We start from the raw sequence: 19,707 nt of genomic DNA, 5'->3' as shown, positions 1-19,707 counted from the left end.
ACATTGTGTTGAATTCCTGAGTCATCACCATGAAATGTACTGTAAACGAAATAGGTTCAATATAATTACTTTTAGTAGTACTTGCATAATGTTTTATTGAATTACTATAATGTAGTAAATGAAACATGTCAATTACTTATGGCTTTGATGATCATGGAACGTTAACTGTGTTTTATAATTCAAAACAATATGTACATGACCTAGAAGAAGAGATGGAGGTTGGCACACCGCCAACTGTGCCAACTACAAAAGAAAACAGCGGTTCACTAGAACACTGAGTATGGGTCTGCCACTATCTTTGTTACTCTGTGATACCTGTGGTTGCAATCTCTGACACCTGTTGCTAAGGTTTTCAATGTTTGGCCACAGAAAATGCACACAATTGTGATTATAACTTCATTTTTGGTACTACATTGAAATCTTTATACTTAAAATCGACCTAAAACCATCATTCAAATAGGTTTACAGTCATTCATACTGTATGTTGAAGTGTCTCAGCTAGGACTAGGTACAAGAAGCCCTAGTCTAAGCTAGATCACTTGGAGTCAACAGTAATGTGTGGACTTCACTCAGAAGTAAATGCAAGCATTATGTACTCATTACGTAAATCTATTTAGTTCAAGAGACTGAGTTATTGTATTTCCTAAAATACCATCAACATAAGCAAGGTTCGGAAGCCTTTGAGAAAGGATTTAAGGAAGTTTGTTTGGTATACAAGCCTCCCCTAGTGCCCTTTTTGGCGACAAAGGATTTCTCAATACTATTCAATTATTCTATTCAATTCTATTTTGTGTTGTGCCTTTCTGCAAATATACGTGCTTTTGGAAAGTATTCAGAACCCTTGACGTTTCAAATAAAATCATATCGTATTTGTCACATGCACCAAATACAACAGTGAAATGCTTACTTACAAGCCCTTAACCAACAATGCAGTTTTAAGAAAATACCTAAAAAAAGGTAAGAGATAAGAAAAACAAATAATTACAGAATTAAAGAGCAGCAGTAAATAACAATAGTGGGGCTATATACAGGGGGTACCGGTACAGAGTCAATGTGTCAATGTGCGGGGGCACAGGTGTCGAATTAATTGTGGTAATTATTTACAGTTGAAGTCGGAAGTTTACATACACCTTAGCAAAATACATTTAAACTCATTTTTTCACAATTCCTGTAACGGCTGCCGTGAGAGAGAGTGGACCAAAATGCAGCGGAGTTAGTGTTCATCATATTTAATTAAGCAAGAACACTATACAAAAACAAAACAAGGAAACCGACAGCCAAACAGTCCTGTCAGGTGAAACACAATGACAGAAACAATTACCCACAAAACCCCAACGGAAAAACATGCACTTATGGGTGACTCCCAATCAACCACAACGAACTTCAGCTGTGCCTGATTGGGAGCCACACACGGCCCAAAACAAAGAAATACAAAAACATAGAAAAAGAACATAGAACGCCCACCCAATGTAACACCCTGGCCTAACCAAAATAAAGAACAAAAAACCCCTCTCTATTGCCAGGGCGTTACAATTCCTTACATTTAATCCTAGTAAAAATTCCCTGTTTTAGATCAGTTAGGATTACCACTTTATTTTGAAGAATGTGAAATGTCAGAATAATAGTAAAGAGAATGATTTATTTCAGAACATGCTTTTTCAGTTCTGCCCACAAATTTTCTATAGGATTGAGGTCAGGGCTTTGTGATGGCCACTCCAATACCTTGACTTTGTTATCCTTAAGCCATTTTGCCACAACTATGCTTGGGGTCAATGTCCATTTGGAAGACCCATTTGCGACTAAGCTTTAACTTCCTGACTGATGTCTTGAGATGTTGCTTCAACATATCCACATACCTCTCCTCCTCATGATGCCATCTATTTTTGTGAAGTGCACCAGTCCCTCCTGCAGCAAACCACCCCCACAACATGATGCTGCCACCCGTGTGCTTCACGGTTGGGATGGTGTTCTTTGGCTTGCAAGCCTCCCCCTTTTTCCTCCAAACGTAACGATGGTCATTATGGCCAAACAGTTCTAATTTTGTTTCATCAGACCAGACACATTTCTACAAAAAGTACGATCTTTGTCCCCATGTGCAGTTGCAAACCGTAATCTTGCTTTTTTATGGCGGTTTTGGAGCAGTGGCTTCTTCCTTGCTGAGCGGACTTTCAGGTTATGTCAATATAGGACTCGTTTTACTGTGGATATAGATACTTTTGAACCTGTTTCCTCCAGCATCTTCACAAGGTCCTTTGCTGTTGTTCTGGGATTGATTTGCACTTTTCGCACCAAAGTACGTTCATCTCTAGGAGACAGAACGCGTCTCCTTCCTTAGCGGTATGACGGCTGCGTGGTCCCATGGTGTTTATACTTGCGTACTATTGTTTGTACAGATGATCGTGGTACCTTCAGGCGTTTGGAAATTGCTCCCAAGGATGAACCAGACTTGTGGAGGTCTACAGTTTTGCCTGATTTCCTTTGATTTTCCCATGATGTCAAGCAAACACATTACTTGTGTCATGCACAAAGTAGATGTCCTAACCGACTTGCCAAAGCTATAGTTTGTTAACAAGAAATTTGTGTAGTGGTTGAAAAACTAGTTTTAATGACTCCACCCAAAGTGTATGTAAACTTCCGACTTCGACTGTACATGCAGGTAGGGTTATTAAAGTAGCTATGCATAGATATTAACAGAGAGTAGCAGCAGCGTATGGGGAGGGGGGGTACAAATAGTCCGGGTAGCCATTTGATTAGCTTTTCAGGAGTCTTATGTCTTAGGGGTAGAAGCTGTTAAGAATCCTCTTGGACCTAGACTTGGCGCTCCGGTACCGTTTGCCGTGCGGTAGCAGATAGAACAGTCTATGACTAGGGTGGCTGGAGTTTTTGTCAATTCTTAGGGCCTTCCTCTGACACCGCCTGGTGTAGAGGTCCTGGATGGCAGGAAGCTTGGCCCCGGTGAGGTACTGGGCCATACGCGCTACCCTCTGCAGTGCCTTGCGGTCGGAGGCCAAGCAGTTGCCATAGCAGGCAGTGATGCAACCCGTCAGAATGCTCTCGATGATGCAGCTGTAAACCTTTTGAGGTTCTGTGGACCCATGCCAAATCTTTTCAGTTTCCTGAGGGGGAATAGGTTTTGTCGTGGCCTCTTTACAACTGTCGTTTTCAAAATGTTGTTACGTTACAGCCTTATTCTAAAATATCAAATAAATACACATCTTTAGCAATCTACACACAATACCCAATAATGACAAAGCAAAAACAGGCTTTTAGACATTGTTGCTGATTTATTAAAAATAAAAAACAGAAATATCGTATTTACATAAGTAATCAGACCCTTTGCTATGAGACTCGAAATTGAGCTCAGGTGCATCCTGTTTCTATTGATCATCCTTGAGATGTTTTGTACAACTTGATTGGAGTCCACCTGTGGTAAACTAGATTGATTTGACATGATTTGGAAAGACACACACCTGTCTATATAAGGTCCCACAATTGACAGTGCATGTCAGAGCAAAAACCAAGCCACGAGGTTGAAGGAATTGTGCGTAGAGCTCCGAGACAGGATTGTGCCGAAGGCACAGATCTGGGGAAGGGTACCAGAACATTTATGCAGCATTGAAGGTCCCCAAAAACACAGTGGCCTCCATCATTCTTGAATGGAAGAAGTTTGAAACCACCAAGACACTTCCTAGAGCTGGCCGCCCATCCAAACTGAGCCATCGGGGGAGAAAGGCCTTGGTCAGGGAGGTGACCAAGAACCCAATGGTCACTCTGACAGAGCTCTAGAGTTCCTCTGTGGAGATCGGAGAACCTTCCAGAAGGACAACCATCTCTGCAGCACTCCACCAATCAGGCCTTTATTGTAGTGGCCAGACAGAAGCCACTAATCAGTGAAAGGCACATGACAGCCTCAGACCATGAGAAAGACTCTCTCTCTTATAGACTCTCAGACCATGAGAAACAAGATTCTCTGGTCTGATGAAACCAAGATTGAACTCTTTGGCCTGAATGCCAAGCTTTACATCTGGAGGAAACCTGACACCATCCCTAGGATGAAGCATGGGGGTGGCAGCATCATGCTGTGGGGATGTTTTTCAGCGGCAGGGTGTGGGAGACTAGTCAGGAGTGAGGGAAAGATGAACGGAGCAAAGTAGAGACATTTTTGATGAAAACCTGCGGAAAAAAGGGAAGGGGTCTGAATACTTTCCGAATGCCTTCAGAAAATATTCATACCCCTTGACTTATTCCACATGTTGTTGTGTTACAGCCTAAATTCAAAATGGATCAAATAGATTTTTGTTCTCACCCATCTACACACAATACCCCATAATGAGAAAGTGAAAACATGTTTTTAGAAATCTTTGCAAATGTATTGAAAAGTAAATACAGAAATATCTTATTTACAAAGGTATTCAAACTAGGTGTTTTCACTCAAATGTCTGTATTTTTTCAATCACATTACTCAATAACATTGTTTTTATTAGGTACAGTGCCTTCAGAAAGTACTTTTTCAACATTTTGTTGTGTTACAGCCTGAATTTAAAATTGATTACATTTAGATTTTGTGTCACTGGCCTACACACAATACCCCATAATGTAAAAGTGGAATTATGTTGTTAGGAATGTTTACAAATTCAGAACAAAATTGAAGCCTAAATACGTTCAGGAGTAAAGATTTGCTTAACAAGTGACATAATAAGTTGCATGGTCTCACTCTGTGTGAAATAATAATGTTTAACATTATCTCTATACCCACATCTGTAAGGTCGCTCAGTCGAGCAGTGAAAAAAACAACGACATTGAATATCCTTTTGAGCATGGTGAACTTAATAATAACACTTTGGATGGTGTATCACTACGAAGGTACTGGCATCCTACCTAACTCAGTTGCCGGAGAGGAAGGAAACCGCACAAGGATTTCACCATGAGACCAATGTGACTTTAAAACAGTTACAGAGTTAGATAGCTATGATAGGAGAAAACTGAGGATGGATCAACAACATTTTACTCCACAATTCTTACCTAATTGACAGAGTTAAAAGAAGGAAGCCTGTACAGAATAAAAATATTCCAAAACATACATCCTGTTTGCAAGAAGACACTAAAGTAATACTGCAAATAAATTGACAATGCAATGAACTTCTTGTCCTGAATACAAAGTGTTCTGTTTGGGGTAAATCCAATAAAACACATTACTGAGTACCACTCACCTTATTTTCAAGTATAATGATGGCTGCATCATGCTATGGGTATGCTTGTAATCGTTAAGGACTGAGGAGTTTTTCAATGTAAAAAATAAAAGGAATGGCACTAAGCACAGGCAAAATCCTAGAGGAAAACCTGGTTAAGTTTGCTTTCCACCAGACATTGGGAGATTAAATTCACCTTTCAGCAGGACAATAACCTAAAACAGAAGGCAAAATATACACTGGAGTTTTAACTTAAATTGTCTTGAAAATCTGTGGCAAGACTTGAAAATGGCTGATCAACAACTGACTTGACAGAGCTTGAAGAATTTTTAATATAATAATAATGTGCAAATATTGTACAATCGAGGTGTGTAAAGCTCTTAGGGAGTTACCCAGAAAGACTCACAGCTGTAATCGCTGCCAAAGGTGATTCTAAGGTGTCAATACTTATGTAAATGAGATATTTCTGTATTTCAGTATTATTTATAAAAAACGAATACATTTAATCCATTTTGAATTCAGGCTGTAACACAACAAAATGTGGAATAAGTCAAGGGAATTCCACATGAATACTCTCTGAAGGCACTGTATAATCGTGTATAAATCATGAAAAACAGATTATACATGTACGCTGTTTACTTAAATGAATGTTCAACAAACAATTTATATTTGTCATGTGTTGCCGACTAGGACAGTTGAGGTCAGACACATTTGTGTGGCATTTTTCAAACCTTTTGCTTCATCCCACTTCACTCCTACACTACTTTCACAGAGGGTATCTTTTGAAAGAAGTGGAACCTTTGCTTTTCAGGTAACTGGTGTAGTTGAAGAGTTTATCCCAAAACTGTATATCTACACATTTTTCAAATTTGTGTTTTTTCACACAAAATGATTGCTTATGGATGTGTGTAAAATGTGTGTGTAAAATATTACTTTTCTCAGATTTTTCTATTCATTGATTTAAGGTGTGTATTAAAATGTGTTTTTTGCAAAATGCTATACAGTGCCTTTGAAGAGTATTCAGACCCCTTGATTTTTCCACATTTTGCTACGTTACAGCCTTATTCTAAAATGTATTAAATTGTTTTTTCCCCCTCATCAATCTACACACAATACCCCATATTGACAAAGCAAAAAAATATATATATATTTTTTCAAATGTATAAAAAATGTAAAACTGAAATATCACATTTACATAATGCTGCTGTAACAGTACTCTTCTTGCGTTGTGTACAATCAATCATCGACACGAACTCCAACTTGTAACACCAGTCATAGAGCTTTATTCTGATAGGAACAGCACAAAATTGCACGTCATACAATGGACGGCTCACCATCCAACTCTGCACTCACGCACTGTACAAAATATACAAAACCCCCCCCACCAGACACAGTAAGTTGCTAGCTAGTATTAGCTGGAATTCTCTACAACAAAATGCACAACCCATATTCACCAAAAACCGCTGCATCTTATGTGTGATGTTCGAATAACATTTACAAACAAATTGATATAAATTGTACATTTAAATCATCACTTGGGAGTATAAAAATCACTTTTGACGTACAGTGCTTTGCAACCAACAACTTACCGCTGGTTTGGTGCTTGTTCACTGGGACGATTCTAACTGAAACATCCTCCCTCGTAAGCAAGCTACGCAAACCAGCCAATAAGATGCCATGTTGAGTAGGTGAAGGCAAGACAAAAATAAAACCAAAAACCCATTGGCTTAACAATAAAGTGGCAAGGGGAATCACCAATATTACCCTGTTACACTGCCACCACCATGCTTCACCGTAGGGATGGTGCCAGTTTTCCTCCAGACGTGACGTTTGGCATTCAGGCCAAAGAGTTTAATCTTGGTTTCATCAGACCAGAGAATCTTGTTTCTCATGGTTCGAGAGTCCTTTAGGTGCCATTTTGCAAACTCCAAGCGGGCTGTCATGTATAGTTTACTGAGGAGTGGCTTCCGTATGGCCACTCTACCGTAAAGGCCTGATTGGTGGAGTGCTGCAGAGATGGTTGTTTTTCTGGAAGGTTCACCCTGGGACTGTAGATGTCAGTGGCACAATAGAATACTAGAACAATAACTATTGATCAAGTGGACTTTGCATGTGAAATGATGTGAAATATTGTGATTAATATATCTGTATAAAGCACTGTAATGCTTTAACTGAAGGCAGATTGATCCTACGTGATAGAGTTATCCAAATGGTCTTGTGTCCTTTCCGTCATCCTGTGAACCCTGTATATTAAGTACATTATAAAAAAGTACATCATCAAAAATATAATATTACAATATTTGTACATGTATTCAAACATCAGATTCCCAGTTTTTAACTAGTAACTATGAAGATTTTTCATTTCACTTTCATCACCTGTCCACTAATGGCAAGGAATAATTTTGGTATGTACATGGTAGATATAGGCAGGTATAATTGCAGTGGACATTAGGTACATAATATGTACTTTTATTAAGTACATAATGTACCTACACTGCAGTTAAACCATATAGTTTTATAGGCCAAACCGTTTGGACACTAGAGACAGTTTTGTGTGAGAAGACTGATTTCGGGATGTCTCATGGTCTGACAAACCCCACTCTAACTCTGTTAACTTTCACCGCAGATGCAGAAGTGCGACATCGGCGGATGTGGTGGATTTGAGACACATCCAATGCAAGAACAGATATCTCTAGCTTAAACGGACAGATTTTTGTCGGGATTGTTTTATTATGCTAATTAGATTTCCGCTGGGGCGTGAACATCAACCTTAGGGAGTTAAACAGCATGATCATTACCAAGGTGCACCTTGTGCTGGGGACAATAAAACGCCACTCTAAAATGTGCAGTTTTGGCACACAACACAATGCCACAGATGTCTCCATTTTTTAGGGAGCATGCAATTAGCATGCTAACTGCAGGAATGTCCACCAGAGCTGTTGCCAGAGAATTGAATGTTCATTTCTCTACCATAAGCCGTATGGTAGAGAATTTGGCAGTACGTCCAACCGGCCTCACAACTGCAGACCACGTGTAATCAGGCCAGCCCAGGACCTCCACATCTAGCATCTTCACCTGTGGGATCGTCTGAGACCAGCCACCCGGACAGCTGATGAAATTGTGGAATTGCTCAACTGAAGAGTTTCTGCACAAACTGTCAGAAAGCATCGCAAGGAAGCTCATCTGTGCGCTTGTCATCCTACCAAGGGTCTTGACCTGACTGCAGTTCAGCGTCGTAACCGACTTCAGTGGGCAAATGCTCCCCTTCGATGGCCACTGGCACGCTGGAGAAGGGTGCTCTTCGCGGATGAATCCCGCTTTCAACAGTACCGGGCAGATGGCAGACAATGTGAATGATGCCGTGTGGGCGAGTGGTTTGCTGATGTCAACGTTGTGAACTGAGTGCCCCATGGTGGCGGTGAGGTTATGGTATGGGCAGGCATAAGCTATGGACAATGAAAACATTTGCTTTTATCGATGGCAATTTGAATGCACAGAGATACAGAGATGAGATCCTGAGGCCCACTGTTGTGCCATTCATTTGCCGCCATCTCCTCATGTTTCAGCATGATAATGCATGGCCCCATGTTGCAAGGGTCTGTACACAATTCCTGGAAGCTGAAAATGTCCCAGTTCTTCCATGGCCTGCATACCCTCCAGACATGTCACCCATTGAGCATGTTTGGGATGCTCTGGATCAACGTGTACCACAGCGTGTTCCAGTTCCTGACAATATCCAGCAACTTCGCACAGCCATTGAGGAGGGGTGGGACAACATTCCACAGGCCACAATCAACAGCCTGATCAACTCTTTGCGAAGGAGTTGTGTCGTGCTGCATGAGGCAAATGGTGGTTACACCAGATACTGACTGTTTTTTTTATCCACGCCACTACCTTTTTTTTTAAGGTATCTGTGACCAACAGATGCATATCTGTATTCCCAGTCATGTGAAATCTATAGATTAGGGCCTAATTTATTTATTTCAATTGACTGATTTCTTTATATGAACTGTAACTCTGTAAAATCTTTGAAGTTGTTTCATGTTGCGTTTGTATTTTTTTTCAGTGTATAATAATCTTTAGGAGAGCCAATCCTTTTGCCAGCTATCTTTTTGAGAAAATAAAGTATTACTTCTTAAACAAAATCTCCTTCTCTGAGTATAAAATAATATCATTTTCAATTTTTGGGAGCATACAATATAGCTCAGTATTTTAATTATTTATTTCATATAGTATTTTTTGCTCATTCATATCAAGGGTGACAATAATTTTAGACCTGAATGTATGACAATGTATTTTACGTATACATGCAGGATGTTCAGAAGCTTCTGTTTTACTCTTTATGTGTAGAACACAATATGGCTACACATGCATCTGTGACAGGAAAGCATACAGACACAGATAATAACCATTTAAAGTCCACACTGAGCAGTAGGCCCCTATGCTGTGTTGCTGTGTCAGGACTTTACACAATGAGAGAGGCCACAGATTCTTTTGGTTTTGGTCAGGTATAAAGGTAAGGGTTAAAACAGACAGGAATTCAGTGCAGTCACAGCGCAGTCCTGAAGAACAAACATCATCATGATGGGCAAGGTAGGCAAATTAAAATATTTTGCCCTCGGTTTCTTTTATCTACATTGCATACCTTATGTGATAGACTATTTGACATCTACAACAATTTCATAATGTCAGAAAGAGTTTCAGGTAAAATGTAGTTCATTGCAGATGTAGTTCAATATCATAGCTCAGTAGTGCATTATCAATTCTAGCTCCTCTGCTCTTTATGACAGTATTACTGACAAAATGTTTGTCATCCAAAGTTGTTGATTATTTGGGGCGGCAGGAAGCCTAGTGGTTAGCGCTTTGGGCCAGTAACCGAAAGGTTGGTGGATTGAATCCCCGAGCTGACGAGGTAAAAATCTGTTGTTCTGCCCCTAAACAAGGCAGTTAACCCACTGTTCCTAGGCTGTCATTGTAAATAAGAATGTGTTTTTAACTGACTTGCCTAGTTAAATTAAAAAACATTTTTTTAAACATTTAAATCCCCAGATCATCTTCTACGAGGACAGGAACTTCCAGGGTCGTTCCTATGAGACCAGCTCCGATTGCCCTGAGCTGACCTCCTACCTGAGCAGGTGCCACTCCTGCAGGGTGGAGAGCGGCAACTTCATGGTATACGATCGCCCCAACTTCATGGGAAACCAGTACTTCATGAGAAGGGGAGAGTACTCCGACTACATGAGCATGATGGGAATGAATGAGTGCATCAGGTCCTGCCGCATGATCCCCATGGTAGGTTGACAATTTATATATCTAGTCTTTGAAAATAATGCTTTAATGCTAGTGTTCTCCTACAACATAAGTTTGTTGATTATTTCACTAATCAATTAAGTAACCCTATACTGTACATTCCTCCTAACAGCACTGTGGAAACTTCAGGATGAGGATCTACGAGAGGGAGAACTTCGGAGGTCAGATGCACGAGATGATGGACGACTGTGACTCCATCCAGGAGCGTTACCGCATGTCTGACTGCCAGTCCTGCAACGTGATGGACGGCCACTGGCTGATGTATGAGCAGCCCCACTTCAGAGGCAGGCAGATGTACATGAGGCCTGGAGAGTACAGGAACTTCAGGGATATGGGCATGGGAATGGGAGGCATGAGCGGTGGCATGAGGTTCATGAGCATGAGACGTATCATGGACAACATGTCTATGTAAATGCTCCAATGTTGTATGAAAAATGTATTTCTGATTAGTCTCTGTGGGACTATTCATGGAAGGGAAAACAATAAAACTCTGAGTTTCAGTGATTTGTTATGAGTGACAGTATATTTATTTTAATTGAAATGCCACGTACTATGTTTAAACATCAGGGTAATCTACTACAAAACACTACAAAATATATTGTTATACAAAAAAAACTATATAATACATAAAAATAAGAAGAAAATAGAATGAAAAAGGAGCATTTTTGTGTTTTTTTTAAAGGCATACATTTTTCTTAAAATGACTTATTCAAGTATCTGCAATATGGTTGCTTAACCTACATTTACAGCAAAAATGGAGGTAAATTGTATTCACATCGACAGAGTTACACCTACAGTGTAACAATTGTTTCTTAATTTTTACATAAATTCAACATAAATTCATATTTAATGCTAGCTAGTTTCATCACCATACGATAGTTGCTTAGGTTGCTTTTACCAAAATAGTTGTATGGTCAAGTACTATAGGAAGGCACAAGGACTACCTTAACATAAACAGAAAGTATGCATACATACTTGCAAGTTGGCTCTATTCAGAATGCAGGGCTGTCAAAGTTAATGTGCTAATGAATGCAAATAATTCGAAGTTTAAAGTATCCTAAAAAGTTTAACACAGTTAATCACGTTTCCTTATTTTGATTGTCACATATCCCCACCACTCAAATACATGGATTAGACAGCTCTGAGAAACTATGTAATGGAACATTGTACTTTACTGAAACTGCAGTCGTTTCATATATGTGACATGTACTTAGATGAAAATAAAATAAAAATATGTACTGTTTTACTGAAATAACCAACAACAATTAAATCGTGGCATGATGGCCATTCTAGAAGTGATGTGTTGATTCTAGAAGGGATGATGACATCAGAACTGTTGAGCAGGTACACTACACAATAATGTTATTTTTAGTCATATCCATTTGCATGTTCTTTTTAATGTCAGTTAAAAGAACAAGTGGTTAGACTAGCAGGGTTGGAATTGGGAGGGGACACATGGGAGTGGGAGTTCCGAAAAGTGGGAGTTCCAGTCTCTTTATTGTTTGTTACTGGCTGATGAGAAGCTGTCAAACAATCTCACTGTAAAAATATAAGCCTTTTCAACTTTGAAAGATTTGTTTCCAGACTTCCATAAAATGTTGGATTGTATGAACTTGTATATTATAATGTTACAAATCTTCCGTTACCTTTTTTTCCAACTCAACTTGATTTACTGATTTGATCACTTTTGACATCCTTTTGAGTAAGCATTTTATAAACTCAGCAAAAATAGAAACGTCCTCTCACTGTCAACTGCGTTTATTTTCAGCAAACTTAACATGTGTAAATATGTGTATGAACATAACAAGATTCAACAACTGAGACATAAACTGAACAAGTTCCACAGACATGTCACTAACAGAAATGGAATAATGTGTCCCTGAACAAAGGGGGGGTCAAAATCAAAAGTAACAGTCAGTATCTGGTGTGGCCACCAGCTGCATTAAGTACTGCAGTGCATCTCCTCCTCATGGACTGCACAAGATTTGCCAGTTCTTGCTGTGAGATGTTACCCCACTCTTCCACCAAGGCACCTGCAAGTCCCAGGGCATTTCTGGGGGGAATGGCCCTAGCCCTCGCCCTCCGATCCAACAGGTCCCAGACATGCTCAATGGGATTGAGATCCAGGCACTTCGCTGGCCATGGCAGAACACTGACATTCCTGTCTTGCAGAAAATCACGCACAGAACGAACAGTATGGCTGGTGGCATTGTCATGCTGGAGGGTCTTGTCAGGATGAGCCTGAAGGAAGGGTACCACATGAGGGAGGAGGATGTCTTCCCTGTAACGCACAGCGTTGAGATTATCTGCAATGACAACAAGCTCAGTCCGATGATGCTGTGACACACCGCCCCAGACCATGACGGACCCTCCACCTCCAAATCAATCCCGCTCCAGAGTACAGGCGTCGGTGAAACGCTCATTCCTTCAACGATAAACGCGACCATCACTCCTGGTAAAACAAAACCACAACTCGTCAGTGAAGAGCACTTTTTACCAGTCCTGTCTGGTCCAGCGACGGTGGGTTTGTGTCCATAGGCGACATTGTTGCCGGTGATGTCTGGTGAGGACTTGCCTTACAACAGGCTTACAAGCCCTAAGTCCAGCTTCTCTCAGCCTATTGCGGACAGTCTGAGCACCAATGGAGGGATTGTGCGTTCCTGGTGTAACTCAGGCTGTTGTTGTTGCCATCCTGTACCTGTCCCGCAGGTGTGATGTTCGGATGTACCGATCCTGTGCAAATCAAATCAAATTGATTTATAAAGCCCTTCTTACATCAGCTGATATCTCAAAGTGCTGTACAGAAACCCAGCCTAAAACCCCAAACATCAAGCAATGCAGGTGTAGAAGCACGGTGGCTAGGAAAAACTCCCTAGAAAGGCCAGAACCTAGGAAGAAACCTTGAGAGGAACCAGGCTATGAGGGGTGGCCAGTCCTCTTCTGGCTGTACCGGGTGGAGATTATAACAGAACATGGCCAAGATGTTCAAATGTTCATAGATGACCAGCAGGGTCAAATAATAATAATCACAGTAGTTGTCGAGGGTGTAACAGGTCAGCACCTCAGGAGTAAATGTCAGTTGGCTTTTCATAGCCGATCTGTGCAGCTGTTGGTATACGTGGTCTGCCACTGTGAGGACGATCAGCTGTCAGTCTTATCTTCCTGTAGTGCTGTCTTAGGCGTCTCACAGTACGGACAATGCAATTTATTGCCCTGGCCACATCTGCAGTCCTCATGCCTCCTTGCAGCATGCCTAAGGCACATTCACGCAGATGAGCAGGGACCCTGGGCATCTTTCTTTTGGTGTTTTTCAGAGTCAGTAGAAAGGTCTCTTTAGTGTCCTAAGTTTTCAGAACTTTGACCTTAATTGCCTACTGTCTGTAAGCTGTTAGTGTCTTAACGACGGTTCCACTGGTGCGTGTTCATTCATTGTTAATGGTTAATTGAACAAGCATGGGAAACAGTGTTTAAACCCTTTACAATGAAGATCTGTGAAGTTATTGGATTTTTATGAATTATCTTTGAAAGACAGGGTCCTAAAAAAGGGACGTTTCTTTTTTTGCAGAGTTTACCAGTGTTTTCACCTTCATTTTTATATGTCAATTCAGTAACTTAAGTTAGAAAAGTTATTTAAATTGCTAATGCAAAAAAAATTCAAAAATTGGCAATGACGGAGCGGTGATGTAGCCTCAACTTGTAGTATCCCGTCCCAAAATACACCATTAATATGCCATTAATCCTCAATTCAGACAATAAATGTAATATTCCAAAAAAATCGAGTGCATAAAGCTTGCTACTTATAAAGTATTTAGAGACGACAGAACACAACAGAAATTATGTACATTAGTAATCATCTTTATTTTTGAAGTTCCTAAATGTTGTATGTTCTCCTGAAGAAAAGGCTGCGATGAACTGAGTGGTTTTTATACGTATACTGACCAAAAATATAAACGCAACATGTTAAGTTGTTGGGGCGGCAGGTAGCCTAGTGGTTAGAGTTTTGGGCCAGTAACCGAAAGGTTGCTCGATCGAATCGATGAGGTCAAAATCTGTTGTTCTTACCCTGAACAAGGCAGTTAACCTGTTCCTAGGCCGTCATTGTCAATAAGAATTTGTTCTTAACTGTTGAGGTAACCCGGTTCCGCCAGCGGGACACCTCGCCAACAGCCAATGGAATAGCAGGGCGCGAAATACAAAACAACAAAAATCTCATAATTCAAATTTCTCAAACAATCAACTATTTTACACCATTTTAAAGATCAACTTCTCGTTAATCCAACCACATTGTCCGATTTCAAAAAGGCTTTACAGCGAAAGCATAACATTATATTATGTTAGGACATCACCTTAACAAGAAAAACCACACAGCCATTTTCCAAGCAAGGAGAGGCATCACAAAAACCAGAAATACAGCTAAAATGAATCACTAACCTTTGACGATCTTCATCAGATGACACTCCCAGGACTCAATGTTACACAATACATGTATGTTTTGTTCGATAAAGTTCATATTTATATCCAAAAACCCCATTTTACATTGGCTCGTGATGTTCAGAAAATGCATTGCCTCCAAAACTTCCGGTGAATGAGCACATCAATTTACAAAAATATTCATCATAAACATTGATAAGATTTACAACAGTTATTGAAAGAATTATAGATACACTTCTCCTTAATGCAAACGCTGTGTCAGATTTCAAAACAGCTTTACGGCGAAAGCACATTGTTCAATATTTTGAGTACAGAGCTCAGCCATCAAAGCAAGCTATACAGTTACCCGCCAAGTTCTGGAGTCAACAAAACTCAGAAATAGTATTATGAATCTTCACTTGACTTTGCTGATCTTCATTGGAATGCACTACCAGGACTCCCACTTCCACAAGAAATGTTCATTTTGTTCGATAAACTCCATATTTATGTCCAAATACCTCCTTTTGTTCGCGCGTTCAGATCACTATCCAAAGGCAAAATGCGCGAGCGCAAAACCAGATACGAAAAGTCAAAAAGTTCCATTACCGTTTGTAGAAACATGTCAAACGATGTTTACAATCAACACTTATGGTCTTTTTATCATAAATATTCGATAATATTCCAACCGGACAATAGCGTATTCATTACAGAGGAAAAAGAAGGAACGGTGCGCCTGCGTGACTGTGCAGTAAACAACTCATTGGTCTCAGGCAGTCCACTGATTGAATGGGCTCTTATTCTCACCCCAGTAACAGTAGAAGCATGAAACAAGGTTCTAAAGACTGTTGACATCTAGTGGAAGCCTTAGGAAGTGCAAAATGACCCCACAGACACTGTAGTTTGGATAGGCAATCACTTGAAAAACTACAAGCCTCAGATTTCCCACTTCCTGGTTGGATTTTTCTCAGGTTTTTGCCTGCCATATGAGTTCTGTTATACTCACAGACATCATTCAAACAGTTTTAGAAACTTCAGAGTGTTTTCTATCCAAATATACTAATAATATGCAAATGTTTGACTCTGGGCCCGAGTAGCAGGCAGTTTCCTCTGGGCACGCGTTTCATCCGAACGTGAAAATACTGCCCCCTATCCCAAACTGACTTGCCTAGTTAAATAATAAATAAATAAAGTGTGGGTCCCATGTTTCATGAGCTGAAATAAAAGATCCCAGAAAATGTTCATACCAATAAACACCTTCTTTCTCTCATATTTTTGCAAAAATCTGTTGACATCCATGTTTGTGAGAATTTCTCCTTTTCCAAAGTAATCCATCCACCTGGCAGGTGTGGCACATCAAGAAGCTGATTAAACAGCATGATCATTACACAGTTGCACCTTGTGCTGGGGACAATAAAAGGCCACTTTAAAATGTGCATACAACACAATTCCACAGATGTTTCATGTTTTGAGGGAGCATGCAATTGGCATGCTGACTGAAGGAATGTCCACCAGAGCTGTTGCAGAGAATTGAATGTTCATTTATCTACCATAAGCTGCCACCAACGTCGTTTTAGAGAATTTGGCAGTACGTCCAACCGGCCTCACAACCACAGACCATTTGTATAGCGTTGCGTGGGCAAGTGGTTTGCTGATGTTAACGTTGTGAACGCAGTGCCCCATGGTATCGGTGGGTTATGGTATTGGCAGGCATAAACTTCGGACAACGAACACAATTGCATTTTATCGATTGCAATTACAATGCACTGAGATACACTATATATTCAAAAGTATGTGGACACCCCTTCAAATTAGTGGATTCGGGCTATTTCAGCCACATCTGTTGTTTACAGGTGTATAAAATTGAGCACACAGACATGCAATCTCCATTGACAAACATTGGCAGTAGAATGGCCTTACTGAAGAGCTCAGTGACTTTAACGTGGCACCGTCACTGTCGTCAAATTTCTGCCTGCTAGAGCTGCCCCGGTCAACTGTAAGTGCTGTTATTGTGAAGTGGAAACGTCTAGGAGCAACTACGGCTCAGCCGTGAAGTGGTAGGCCACACAAGCTCATAGAAGGGGACCACCAAGTGCTGAAGCACATAGCGTGTAAAAATCACATGTCCTCGGTTGCAACACTCGCTACTGAGTTCCAAACTGCCTCTGGAAGCAATGTCAGGACAAGAACTGTTAGTTGGGAGCTTCATGAAATGGGTTTCCATGGCCGAGCAGCCGCATACAAGCCTAAGATCACCATGCACATTGCCAATCCTCTGGAGCAATGGAAATGCATTCTCTGGAGTGATGAATCACGCTTCACCACCTGGCAGTTTTACGGACAAATCTGAGTTTGGCAGATGCCAGGAGAATGCTACCTGCCCCAATGCATAGTGCCAACTGTAAAATTTGGTGGAGGAGGAATAATGGTCTGAGATTGTTGTCATGGTTTGGGCTAGGCCCCATGGTTCCAATGAATTGAAATCTTAATGCTACAACATTCAATGACATTCTAGACAATTCTGTCCTTCCAACATTGTGACAACAGTTAGGGGAAGGTCCTTTCTTGTTTCAGCATGACAGTGCCCTTGTGCTCAAAGCGAGGTCCGTACAGAAATGGTTTGGCGAGATCCGTGTGGAAGAACTTGACTGGCCTGCACAGAGCCCTGACTTCAACCCCATCGAACACTTTTGGGATGAATTGGAACGCCGACTTTTAGCCAAGCCTAATCACCCAACATCAGTGCCCAACATCACTAATGCTCTTGTCTCTGAATGGAAGCAAGTCCCTGCAGGAATGTTCTAACATCTAGTGGAAAGCCTTCCCAGAAGAGTGGAGGCTGTTATAGCAGCAAAGAGGGGACCACAACCATGATTTTGGAAGGATGTTTGACGAGCAGGCGTTCACATACTTTTGGTCATGTAGTGTATCTTGTAAATGAAATCCAATTTGAATGCACAAAGAAACCATGATGATATGCTGAGGCCCATTGTTGTGCCATTCATCAGCCGCCATCTCCTCATGTTTCCGCATGATAATGCACAGCCCCATGTCGCAAGGACCTGTACACAATCCCTGGAAGCTGAAATGGCCCAGTTCTTCCGTGGCCTGCATACTTACCAGTCATGTAATCCATTGAGCATGTTTGGGATGTTCTGGATCACCGTGTACCACAGCGTGTTCCAGTTCCCGCCAATTTCCAGCAACTTCGCACAGCCATTGAAGAGGAGTGGGACGACATATCACAGGCCCCAATCAACAGCCTGATCAACTCTATGAGAAGGAGATGTGTCACACTGCATGAGGCAAATGGTGGTCACACCAGATACTAAAAGGTTTTCTGACCCATGCCACTACTATTTTTTTAAGGTATCTGTGACCAACAGATGCACATCTGTATTCCCAGTCATGTGAAATCCATAGATTAGTGCCTAATGTCACGCCCTGGCCATAGAGAGGTTGTTGTTCTCTATTTTGGTTAGGCCAGGGTGTGACTAGGGTGGGCATTCTATGTCCTTTTTTCTATGTTTTTGTATTTCTTTTGTTTTGGCCTGGTATGGCTCTCAATTAGGGACAGCTGTACATCGTTGTCGCTGATTGGGAGCCATACTTAGGCAGCCTGTTTTCCTTAGGGGTTTTGTGGGTAGTTGTTTTCTGTCTTGTGTGTTCACCTGGCACAACTGTTGGCTTTCGTTTTCTTGTTTTATTTAAGTGTCATTAAAGTTAATATGAGCACTTACCACGCTGCATCTTGGTCCCCTCTGTCAGACGATCGTTGCACCTAATGAATTTATTTCAATTGACTGATTTCCTTATATGAACTGTAACTCAGTAAAATCATTTAAATTGTTGCATGTTGCATTCATATTTTTGTTCAGTATAGTACAGAAGTAAAAACCTGAAAAGTAATTGAAATATACATTTCTGCAAGCCAGTGACAAGGAATTTCGAAGTCAAGGAGCAGGTGTGACTCAAGATGATACAGTATATTAACCCATAGAACATAAGTCATATTCATTGAAGACATACAGTACCAAAAAATAAGTATTACATTCACTGTAAACCATTTTTTTTGTGTTGTATTTCAACTTAAAAGATTAGTTTATCCCACTGACTTAAAATGTAAAGTTGCATGACCTTGTATAATACAAATACTGTATTGCCTAATTGTATTAACTCAACTTGAGTTGACAACATAACATTCGATGGCTTTGGGGCAACTCATATTTTAGAGTTGCCCTGCTGCCTTAAAATCAAGTTGTGTTAACAAAACTAGCAGGCAATAAATTATTTGTTGAAACAAGCACCACTCCATAGCCTCCCTTAATTCATAGGTAGTTAGTTATATGTGAATTCTTAATGAAATTAGAAATGTTTACAGTATAACTTGCTATCAAATACCAGTAATAATACCAGCTGAAACAAGACTTTAAAATAATTTGCTACCAATATCATACTTTTTCATGTTTCTCTTTGTCAAATGGTTTTTAACCTAGAAATATTCCATATGTGTTTTGCCTTTCTTACACATTCAGTAACTACATTCAGGTAGCACCTCTGCTCCAGTTGCTCTATTCATTCTGGGATTTTGCTTTACTAAAGTAGAGCTGAATAAAAAAATTACTCAAAATAACCCCTCTATATAAATATATAATTACCTGACACCCACAATTCTGTTTATGCCTTTCTGTATTAGCAGTAAATGGTCTAGAATGATCTCAAATTTTAATTCAACCTAAACATTCAATATCAACGTAATAAACCAATGAATATATGTTTTTTTTTAAGACAACATTAGACC

General features: G+C 40.4%; 1 protein-coding gene across 1 annotated transcript; it reads left to right on the top strand.

The window, feature by feature from the left end:
* The first annotated feature begins 9,628 nt into the window (after positions 1-9,628).
* Positions 9,629-11,003, top strand: LOC106586385 (gamma-crystallin M3-like). Its single transcript, XM_014173601.2, has 3 exons — positions 9,629-9,782; positions 10,239-10,481; positions 10,612-11,003. The coding sequence occupies exons 1-3, from the start codon at positions 9,771-9,773 to the stop codon at positions 10,909-10,911; spliced, it is 555 nt and encodes a 184-aa protein (XP_014029076.1). The 5' UTR covers positions 9,629-9,770; the 3' UTR covers positions 10,912-11,003.
* Positions 11,004-19,707: the final 8,704 nt, after the last annotated feature.

This window comes from Salmo salar, chromosome ssa25 (assembly GCF_905237065.1).
Source record: "Salmo salar chromosome ssa25, Ssal_v3.1, whole genome shotgun sequence".
Taxonomy (NCBI): Eukaryota; Metazoa; Chordata; class Actinopteri; order Salmoniformes; family Salmonidae; genus Salmo; species Salmo salar.
Note: the sequence above shows the minus strand (reverse complement) of the source record. Positions and strands in the feature narration are given on the sequence as shown.